Consider the following 11682-nt stretch of genomic DNA (forward strand, 5'->3'; position numbering starts at 1 on the left):
CAACTCATAGGGTTCCTGCGGAATTATGGGCATGAACAACTCAAATCATGGACTCCATGGGTAATATGTAAATGTCCCATGATTAGGAATAAAATCTCAAAGAATTAGGACTCAATGCTCAAAGACTTAGAACTCAAAGATGCTACTCCTCTCAAAGACACTCAATGTATGGAGTTCATGCGTACTTTATGAGCATGAACGACTCGACCCAAGGGTCTACATAACAGTATGGAACTCATGTATAGGATTCTTCTCATTCTCATACTTACTTCCTCAAAACTTAGCTCAAAATCGATAGTTGATCTCAAAGGCTTCACAATTGAACTCAAAGACTTATTTGAACTCTATTCTTAACTCTCTCTTGAATGTCAATTATGAATTCAAGTGTTATGGTTCATGACATGAAGGATCTCACGATGATCAAGTAGACTTATGAATACATTCTCCTCACTCTCATACTCACTTGCTTGAGTCTTGAAACAAGTTATTAGAAATTGTAGAAGACTCCTCAAAAAGACTCAAAAGGACTTTCTCAAAAATGTTTGAAAGAACTCTCAAACTTGACTCTCAACTCTACCTTGAATTTGATTTATGAATTCAAGGTTGTGATTTGTGATATGAAAGATCTCGTGATGTTTAGAGGTGCTTTTAGATAGTTAAACCTGAGAAACGATCAAGAAATCACTGTCTGGAAGCAAGTCTGCGACGAGGAGATGCATTTTAATATTTGGTCGTGAAATAACTTTTGAGGCAGAGGGGTCGGTGACCACTTCGTGACGCGAAGAAATTTTTTATGAAATGGGAAGGCAGGTTCGCGATGCGGACTGGGTTGCCAGATTCGCCCGACTTTTTCCTTCTTCGTTTTCTAACCCCAATTCGTCTAAATTTGATTCTTTTGCTCAACTTCTCTTTAGATTCAAATACCCAATACATGTACACTAGAATATAACTCAAAACAGCTCTATAAATCGACGCAATAATCTCAAGAACTCCTCAATCTCAGCCCAATTCAAGAACGAAAGTAAATTCAAGAACACATATCAAGAACATCAAACCTTCAACTTTCTAGAACGAATTTAATGCTGAAATTAACATGATTGGCGTGTGGGTGAATAAACCCAACACTATGGAAACTTATATACCTCTTAGGAATCAAACCCATGGCGAAAATCCGCAACAAAACTCACGAACCTCGACGAACGCCTTGATCCTTTCCTCTTTTCTCTTCTTGAACTCTCAACTAAAACCCTAGGCGTATATTAGGATTATAAAGCTGAACCTAATTGGATTAGATCCTTAAAAACTTACTAAAAATGAATTAAATCTGATTGGGTTTGGAAAAGACCAAAATACCCCTTACTATTTTCGGGTAACTTGCCTTAACCGAACAACCTAACTTCAAAAGGGAATATCTCACTCATACGAACTTGAAACTTAGCAAACTCAGTGGCGTTGGAAAGATAATTCAAAGACCTTTCATTAGTTATCTTGTAGCCGGCCTAACTCATTATGTACTGAGAGTAATGGTCGTTTGAAGTTGACCCAAAACTCATAACTTAAGCATAACTTGCAAAACTTCAGATTTTGCTATTTCCAAATTTAGTTCTTTTTGGAACTCAAGGTGCTACATCTAGCGACCTGACCTTAATACTTAAGAAATTTTAAATTCTTTGATAAAATCCTACTCACAACGAAGAATGGTTCAAGTCTTAGCTAAAAAAAATCTTGGGTGTTACAAGATGTAGTATTATTTTAACGAGTAATAAAGCATTTAGCCATTTTATTTTCATTGTAATTGAATGTACTAACATTCCGTAGTGTAATAACTAAGAATTTTAATTTCATAACAAAAGTATTAAAGTGCAGTTGTTAAACTTCAAATTATGTTATTATGTAATTGAAATATTTCTATTTAATTATTTTATAATTTAATGGAGGAGTAAAATAGTGATCAACCTCACACTTTGGAGCTTTTCATTTTTAATAATTATGTCAATGTATCATTGTTTAGTATTATTGCTCCAAGAAGTGGTGGTTGACAACAGGCGGATCCACCCCTCTAGGTGGGGGTGCACGTGCACCCATTAACTTCAAAAAATATCATGTATATGTATGTATATCTATCTTGAGAAACTGACAAAAATTAAGATATAATTAAAAGTGCACCCATGAAAATCATAGGAGTGCCGTTGTGCTATTGGTACAAGTTAGAGAATCCACTTGTGAGACCTGAGTTCAAATATAGCTAGAGTGTTTATTTTAAGTTAATCTTAGAGCTCATATTTGATCTAAGGTGTATACAAATTATCCACTTTTCTTTTACTTAGTTACTATATGAGAAATTTACTCGAAAACTCAAGGCTTCATCTAAAATGTCATTTTGGCCTATGAATTATTGAAACACAAGAGAGGAAAAGGTAAAAACTATTCATTTTCAAAACAAAATTGTATAGTAGAATTTGGAATTGACATCCTTTTAAAACAAAGATAAACAACTTTATTTCTTTCCAAAAGGCAAGTTACTGTAGAACAAGAATCTTTCTTTGTTTCTCTACTTTTTGGCCTTTTTCACTTTTGACTTTTTGGGCTTCTTTAGCTTTTTGCTTTTTCAATAATTTCACTTGTCCTATGCTATTTCAAAGATTATAATCAAGTCCTAAAGAAAAATAATCAAGTAGCTAGTAGTATCAATTGATGCCGGACGACAAGAAGATGCTAAGTTTACAATTTGATGATAACAATTTGGAATTCAGTTATTTACAGGGCCTTTCTATCTTGCTGCCAACTATTGTTCTGGTTTATTGTCTGCTCAAATTTATTCTTCAATTGCTAATTCATCATCCTCAACATATGTCTCAGCCCAAAAAAAGAGAGATAGAAATCGTTACGAACGAAAAATCCGATGCTTCAGATCAGTTGGATGAAGCAAAAGGCCAACAAGCTGTTCTGTACAGATTTAGGCTGAGGCACAAAAAGATACAAACAGAAATAACAAGCTGTTCTAAATTGATTGCTAAGGAAGAGGAAATTTGTGTGTCAAAAATGCCTCCTCGTCTTCATGATGGTGATCTGGTGCATTTCAGCCACAGACATCCTTTGCTAAGATTTCATCTTAAAGGAACAGACGTTATAAGATGCAACATGTGTACTATTATAATTTCCGGGGTAGCTTATGGCTGCGATTGTTGTTTTTACTTTCTCCATGAGGTATGTTCTAACATTCCTAAAAGAATTCGACATGATTTTCATCCTATGCACTCAATCACTCTTCTTCCCATTCCTTCAATCGCTCTTTGGCATTCGAAAGTGGAAAGTGAATTCTGTTGTGTGGCATGTGGTTATGACAACTCATTGTTTTCATTTTACTATCATTGTGATTTGTGTAAATTTGATCTTCATCTTGAATGTGCTTCTGTGACGACGAAATTGATCCATAACGTAAAATACCCTCTTGATCTCTTTACTTCCTTTCCACTAAAAAGTGAAGGGGCAGCCCTGTTATGTTGTATTTGTAACCAAGTTATGAATAGGCAATCCACTTGGCTTTTCTATAATCGCGAGTTTGATTACATCTGTCATTTCGAGTGTGCTGCTGAAGAAGAGCTTGGAGTTATAGGGGATCAAAGTTTCCTATCTGAAGTCCAGAAATCCTTGCTCCTCCAAAAAAGTTGTTCTGGCCAACAACATAAACTCGAAAAGCTAGGAGAAGTTATACACTTCAGCCACCGCCATCCGTTGAAAGCAATTAAACAAACGAATGAGGCGTCAATCATGAATTGTTGCATATGTTCAATCCAGGCTTTATCCGGTTACATTTGCCAGCTATGCAATTACTTCATCGACGAGACTTGTTTCACTCTTCCGCGAAGGATACAACACCATTTTCACCCAAATCACCCCCTCATACTCACTAGCTATAACGATCCTCCAAAGTCCAATTGCAGAGCTTGTGGTCATGAAGAAGGTACAACATACCGTTGCTCTACATGTAAATTCAGTCTCCATCGTTCCTGTGCTGGTGCTCCCATGACATTTACCCTTATCAAAAACAAGAAAGTTTCTTATAAACTTCTCTATTCGTATCCATATGATGGTGAGATGGCAGTTATCAAATGCAGTGGCTGTTCCAGGGAGTTAAACTCAAAAGAGAGCTTCATGTACTACAATTTCGACCTCGATGAAGTGCTTCATGTCCAATGTGCACTTAATAGAGAAACTGACTCTTATGATACTAAGTTTGGTTTAGCTTCTGAAAGACTGAAAAGTATTAAAATAGAGGAAGACCACTCCTAGTAGTAATTACAAAGTTCTAGCTAGCTTGTATGTATTGTAAGAACAACTGTTGAATTTGTTATCTATGAAAGTTATGTTTTCATGCTTACTAGGCATCCCTTTGGGGACATCAATAAAATTGGAACGATACAGAGAAAATTAGATGTCCTTCAACATGAACGTCCATATATGGAGTATATATATTAGAAACTTGCTGCAAAATACATGTATCAAGTACTTGAACATATGCTTTATTTCACAACTTTATAATATATTACATGCCATTTTGCAATTTCCATGTGTTTAAGAAACCCCAGCAGCATGATCCAAGGAGTTTATTTTATGGGATTGGCAAGTCATGCTTGTCTATGAGATAATAATACTGCCTGTCAAAGTACCAATCTCCAAATGCCTTTATCATTGTCTGCATAAAAACCTTCATTAATAAGCGTTACGTGGCACCGTCAGACTAGACACAAAGTTTATGAAAAAAAAATGCTTTTGAAAGTTGAGTTATTTTTTTAAAACATGACATCTTTTTTGAGACGACAGACTAAATAATGTCATACCACATTATTCAACACACTGACATTCTGTGGCTTCCAGTAATTCTGAAGTCTAGTATGATGAAATTGAGAGTCAATAAAACCTCCTCTTGATTTTGTGTCACTTGCATTGGGCAATTTACTTAACAACTCCATTCTAAGTTCTGAAATAAAATAACTCAAATAATTAGAAAATTACAAATTTGTACATTGGGAAAAAAAATCAATTTTTAATCTGACCTCTAAGGTTTTTCTTTTGATTAGCAGAGCAATTATTCTGTTTAATGGCATTGTAATAATCACCCAATGAAGTTCCAACCTGCAATACAATTTATTGGTCAACATTCATGTAGTTTGACTCTCGGGGAAAAAAACATGACAAGTGTATATAATATACCTGAACTATATCGAATGGTGACATGATTGTATAAAGTGGCGTTTTGATATATTGTTGCATGTTTTGTGGAAAGAAACACTGCAAAAATGTATCGCAATAATTTTCAGTAATATTATCAACATTAATCCACAAGAATAAAAATTAATCAAGTAACAATTTGTACCAATTCTGGCTTCATTCTTGAAGTGCAGGATTTTGGTAGTGCTTTGGCAGACCCCTGCATATATGAACTCATCAATTTATTTTTGACTCGTTCATTTGACACCTCTAGTCACGAGAATTGTCTGTTTGAGTAATATAAAATGAAACAAGAAGAAATACGAAAGGAGATTATGTACATGTAATGTAACAAGTGCTTTATAGATTGTTTCGAAGCCTTTTCCCTTCTGAAGATTCTTGTTGCTGAAATAAAAGAACAAATTGTATAATGTAATTCATAAACATATGAATCGTTCTTCAAAAATTGATCATATAACACGATAAAAATGTCTTACACATCAATGAAATAACCACTATCGGTCAAGCATTTTATTCTAGGAGTATTAGGCAATAGTTTGCTGAAGCGATCGCAATATAACATTGCTGGATATGCGCCAGCAGAACTTCCAATAAGAAGGGCCTAGTAGTACAATAAAATTAAACATCGACTTATTAGTATGTCTAGACACAATATTTTTTTTTACCTATGTTACTTGGATTCTCCAAAATGCATATTTACAGAATATTTGACATATATTTATTGATATTTTTAAGAGTTCGAGGGACAGAGTTATTTATACTTTGTCTAATAATTAAGTAAAGTAAGTTGACATACATTTTTGGCATCCTTTAATCCTTTTGATAACAAATCCTCCATCACTGCAGAAAAAATCCTTGCACCTCTAAAGTAAAGATTGGTAGCCTAGAAAGACAAAAAAAATAAAACTATATGATAATTAATATGAATAAAATTATAAGATTATGTTGCTTTATAATAACATACAGGATCAACTGTTTCAACATCTCCAGTGAATGCTCCTCCATCACAATATGCAACCATAACTTTGTTCCAGTTGAACAAATCTGCATGTTTTGCATTGTAAAGGTTATTATTAGTTCTGCAAAATTAACCACAAATATAAATTAAAATATCTTCCGATAGTGAGAATCGAACTTACACCTATTAAGTGGAAGACTTATAATCACATTAATATAAGTGGCTGTTAGTGATTAATTAATTCCTTCTAATTTTGTAACCAAAAATAGCACAGATAATAAAATAAAATAAAATAAAATTGGTGTTTAATTACCTGGATTAGCATTTTTATTGTTGCTAAAGTGACCTCTAAATTTGAATGGAGGCATATGTTTTGAAGAACCAAAAGAAGTAGTTGAACGATTTTGGCACTCTCTCACGTCTCTACACCATCCTCCTCCCTAAAAATAACAAACAAAAAATGCACAAATTCTGGGGTGTGACAAAAAATGTTATTTCTGGTGTTTGATTTTGGTACGTACATACTATCACAAAGAATATTTATATATAATTTAGACAAATTTCATTTTAACATCTTGAATTATGTTGTTAAAATAGACTAAGTTAATAAATAGACAATCATTAATCCTCCGAAACTTACAGAGAGGTGAATCATCCAGCTTTGAGCACCTTCTTCAAATCCTCTATCCATGTAGTATGCTGGTGGGCTTCCATCCAAGCAAACTGCATCTAAATGAGGTTACAACACTAGAAGACACTTTTAAAATAGGAAATAGGTAGGTTTGGAGAATATTATTTTCTTCTGTCTTATTTTATGTGATATTCTTTGATTGAGCACCAAGTTAATTTTCTTTAAAAAAATTATGATCTAAAATATGTCAATAGACATATATATTCAATCGTTTGGATATGTAGAATAAAAAAATTCCAATCCTAGTAGGAAAGGGAGGGGAAGGAATACTCAATTTAAAGTGAGTAAACAGAATTCCATACTTGATCTCATAGATACATCTAGAATTCTGTGGAAAATAGTATATACGGCTTGGAGGGAGATCTTTCGTATCTTTCGATTCATAATTAGTCTAGAATCAATGATCCTGGAAATTTGTTTCATTTATAATTTTTGTCTTGCACCTTACACTATGCAGAATTTCTTGCACATAGGCGGAGCTAGAAGTCTGGGTATGATCAGTTCGGCCGAACTTAAATAGTACATTTATATTAAGAAGTTTATTAAATATGTAAAATATTAAGCTAAGAACTCAATTATTAACACTTGAAATTATGATTATAAAATTTAAAACAGTCATAAATTTAAAATTTTGACTTCACCTCGGCTTTGAATTGTATAAGTGAAGGATTTTACCTGCTCCTTTAGACACAGCATTCTTAAGGATTGTTTTCTCAACAAAGTATTCATCATAATTATATGTGTCCTTTTGTTGATTAGGTGCACTTTCTGCTAATAAAAAGGTCAATGAACAAAGGAGTAGCAAAACAAGTTTGAAGGATCTTGTTGCCACCATTGTCCCAACTGAGAACATTAAAAAAGTCAACTGTGTTAGGGAAATTAACAAGTTGAATAATATTCAACACTATATAATAAGAACATATGTTGGCAAAATTCTACCACTATTTTGAAAAATATGACAATTTTTAAAAAATATATATGTATACCTTTTTATGTCATAAAATGAACTCACATTTGCCAATAAGAATGTACACTATCGTCTCTATATATTGGCATGCTTACAAAGTTAGGCAATCCCACCACATGGTGTAATAATGCAATTGCTATAACGTAGGGAATGACTAATTTATTTACATAGGGTGTGTTTGGTTTGAAGGATTTTTTTCTTTTTGGATGGGTGTTTACTTATTTTCTGATATTTGGTAAATAAATAAAAAATATTATTCCAAAAGAATTTGTATATAATCTAGTCAAATACTATTAAGGTTAACATAGTGAGTTATACAGTGTGGAGTGGCGGGCAAGGGCTGGGGGTGGGGTAGCAATAGCGGAGCCAGGATTTTTATTAAGGAATGTCAAAATATAAAGAACTAAATTCACGAAGAAGTTAAGGAATGTCAATATGAAATATAAAATATGATTTTTACCTAACTATACAATATAATTTTTCGACAAAGGAATGTCCCCCTTAAGTACATGTGGCTACGCAACTGTTGGGTGGATGATGAGTATTTAGATAATTCGTATGGAATGTCACTTGATAAACCTAATTTTTCTCACTTTTTACTAAATATATAATAATTTCTAAGGAACTTATTTTTCTGGTAGAGAAAAGGTCTCCGATAGTGTTGAAACATGAAAAAATAGACTAACATTTTTTAGAAAATATTTTCCTCCGTTCTTAAAAAGGCTGAGAGGTTTTTATATCATTTAAATTTCTTCAAAATGAAAATATTCCCAACGAAGGTGATTGTCAATTTGCCATATATATATATATATATGGTAACTAATTGAAAGCAATGATCATACATAGTGTATGTACAGTGTACCTTGTAGTTTAGAGCCTAATCACAAGTCTATTGCCTAACTTTTGCAAAATAATAATTCATCTATGACTCTGCTGATTCATAATGGTAGATGGGGATGGGATGCTTTCTCTTTTATTTTGATTGTTATATTTTTTTCTTTTTAATTTTAATATTTTAAATTAAAATTATTGTCTACACTCGCTTTTAAACGAATGTATTCATGCATTTCATATGATTCAACTAAATAAATATCATGTAACTTTGATTAATAGTCAAAGGGATTTAAAATAACGTGTTTTAATAACTTTAAGATTCACTTGGTAAAGTTATGAGTAGAAGGATCTAGGTGACAATTCAAATCAAGTATAAGAGTCTCTCAAGTCATTCCGCCTAAGAAATATATAAAAAAATTTGGGTTGTTACAAGACTTCCCTAAAAATATATGAATTTTTAAATAGGAAAGTACGATTTTGTAGACTTTTTTGTCAAATAAGTGGAACCGAACATAGGTAAAATATTAATAGTGTAATTAAATATTTGTAAAAGAAAATATGTCATTCTTTTTTGCTGATTAAAAAAAGTGTGTCACATAAATTGAGATCAAAGTAGTAGTAATTGTTATTAAATATCGTGGTATGATGTTAGGATATTGTATTATCTAGTTTATTATAGTATACAATGTACCTTGTACTAGTTTAGAGCCTAAACAGAATTAATCTTTTGCCTAACTTTTCTAAAATAATTTATGTATGAGTGCATCCCGTGAGACTTGAGAAGCAATTGAAGGAAAAATATATTTAAGCTTCCATCTAATACTAGCTCTAATTATTGGCTTAGTGTTTATAAAAAAAAAGTTAAAAAGTACATTTAATTTGTAATTGTCTGTGATGGAATTTTTTTTAAAACTAGGCAGCCTCATATAATTGGTCAAGAAATGTTCAGGAATAAATTTTAAAACATTTTGAGCAACAATAAATGTTTGACTAAATTTTTTAAAATGCTTCTAAAAGTGTATCTTTTCAAAAAAAAAAAAAAACCAAAAAAAGCTTTTGAATAAAAGTTTATTTTCTTCTAAAAGTTTGGTCAAACATATCTTTTTTTTAAATAAGTATTTTTAACGTGCCAAGAGTTTGAACAAACAGGCTAATATATCAATTTGTTAAATTATGAGCCAAAACCTTAGTGATTTCCAAATTATTGTATTAAGTTTTATTTGTATTCCAGGCGGCAAATTTCTATATCAAAAAAATGTTTCATCGCTAAATAAATAAATAAGCGACGTCGCTAAAAATATCACCTTCATAGACATAATAATGTTATCACTACTTTCATCTCGTCGCTAAAAATATTACCTTCAGACACATAATAATGTTGTCACAACAACAACAAGAATAATAATAATGACAATGACAATGACAATAAAAATAACAATAACAATAACAACAACAACAACAACAACAACAACAACAACAACAACAATAATAATAATAATAATAATAATAATAATAATTAATAATAATAATTAATAATAATAATAATAATAAAATAATAATAATAATTATTATTATTATTAATTATTATTATTATTATTATTTATTATTATTATTATTATTATTATTATTATTATTATTATTATAACATCAATAACAATAACAATAACAACAACAACAACAACAATAACAACAACAACAACAACAACAACAATAACAACAACAACAACAACAACAACAACAACAATAACAAACACAATAACAACAACAATAACAATAACAATAACATACACCAACAATAACAATAACATTAACAATGACGATGATGACGATGACGATGACGATGACGATGACGATGATGATGATGATGACGATGACGTAACACCTCGATCTTAGAACGAGCTATTTTTAGAAAGAACTAATTTGGAAAGAGTCAAATTGAGAAGTTGGCAAGTCATGTTTAAGTTGTAAGTTTTGGGTCAACTTCAAATTACCATAACATTCAGTAAAGGATGCGTTAGATGGACCATAAGATATCAAATGAAATGTCTTTGAATCCTTTTTTCAACGCCATCGAGTTTGCTAAATTTTGAGTTCGGATGAGGGAGATATGCCCGTTTGAAGTCAACCTGTCCAGTTAAGAGAATTTACCCGAATTAATGAGGGGTGTTTTGGTCTTTTCCTTACCCCATTAGTTTTAAAAGTTTTTGGTAATATTTAAGGGGTCTAAATTGATTTGGGTCAGTTTTCACAGTCCTAAATTACACTTAGGGTTTTAGAAGAGAGTTCAAGAGGAGAAAAGAGGAGAAAAGGAAGAATGGTCAAGATTTCTTGCGAATCGAGGATTTGTTTCGCCAAATCGAGGTATGTAATTTTTCATAGTGTTGGGTTCATTCACCCACACGCTAACCATGTAAATTTCACCCGTAATTTTGTTCTTGAGGTTGAATGATTTAAATTCTTGATGAGTGTCCTTGAGGCTTTGTTTTTCATGCTTGGTTTATGGAGTTTGATGAATTTTGAGGTGAGGATTTCGATTGTTGAGGGTTCTTCTTGAGGAAAAGTGAGTAGATTTTTGTGTACTTGTATTGGGTAATTGAATCTAAGGAAAATTTGAGGAAAATAATCGATTTTAGGCGAATTAGGGTCAGAAAACGAGAAACAAAATTCGTTGGGTTTTCTAGGCAAGGGGCCGGCACGCCACGCCAGCAGTGTGCCACGAAGTCGCTTATGCCCCGTCCTGTTTTCAATCGTTTGCTCCGTCTAAGTTCTTTTAAATTGTACCTTCACTCCTTTCTGATTCTTAGTACTCTATAATACATCTAAACATAGAGAGATCCTTCATAACATGAATTATAACCCTTGAATTCATAATTAAAATTCAAGGTAGAGCTAAGAGTAAAGTCTAGAGAGTTCTTTCGAGTCATTTTGAGAAATCTTTTACAATCACTTAGAACTTGTTTTAAAACTTGAGTACTTGAGTATGAGGATGAGTAGAGTTGA

General features: G+C 32.2%; 2 protein-coding genes across 2 annotated transcripts; one reads left to right on the forward strand and one right to left on the reverse strand.

The window, feature by feature from the left end:
- The first annotated feature begins 2603 nt into the window (after positions 1 to 2603).
- Positions 2604 to 4379, forward strand: LOC125842554 (uncharacterized). Its single transcript, XM_049521861.1, has one exon. It carries the CDS (start codon positions 2695 to 2697, stop codon positions 4291 to 4293), a length of 1599 nt encoding a protein of 532 aa, XP_049377818.1. The 5' UTR covers positions 2604 to 2694; the 3' UTR covers positions 4294 to 4379.
- Positions 4380 to 4482: 103 nt separating this feature from the next.
- LOC125842555 (pectin acetylesterase 8-like) lies at positions 4483 to 7942 on the reverse strand. Its single transcript, XM_049521862.1, has 13 exons — positions 7868 to 7942; positions 7557 to 7724; positions 6831 to 6913; positions 6504 to 6630; positions 6197 to 6276; positions 6029 to 6115; positions 5709 to 5833; positions 5553 to 5616; positions 5378 to 5431; positions 5215 to 5292; positions 5058 to 5136; positions 4842 to 4981; positions 4483 to 4696 (listed from the first exon to the last, which is right to left on the reverse strand). The coding sequence occupies exons 2-13, from the start codon at positions 7714 to 7716 to the stop codon at positions 4613 to 4615; spliced, it is 1161 nt and encodes a 386-aa protein (XP_049377819.1). The 5' UTR covers positions 7717 to 7724; positions 7868 to 7942; the 3' UTR covers positions 4483 to 4612.
- Positions 7943 to 11682: the final 3740 nt, after the last annotated feature.

Source organism: Solanum stenotomum, chromosome 10, assembly GCF_019186545.1.
Source record: "Solanum stenotomum isolate F172 chromosome 10, ASM1918654v1, whole genome shotgun sequence".
In the NCBI taxonomy this organism is placed as follows: domain Eukaryota; kingdom Viridiplantae; phylum Streptophyta; class Magnoliopsida; order Solanales; family Solanaceae; genus Solanum; species Solanum stenotomum.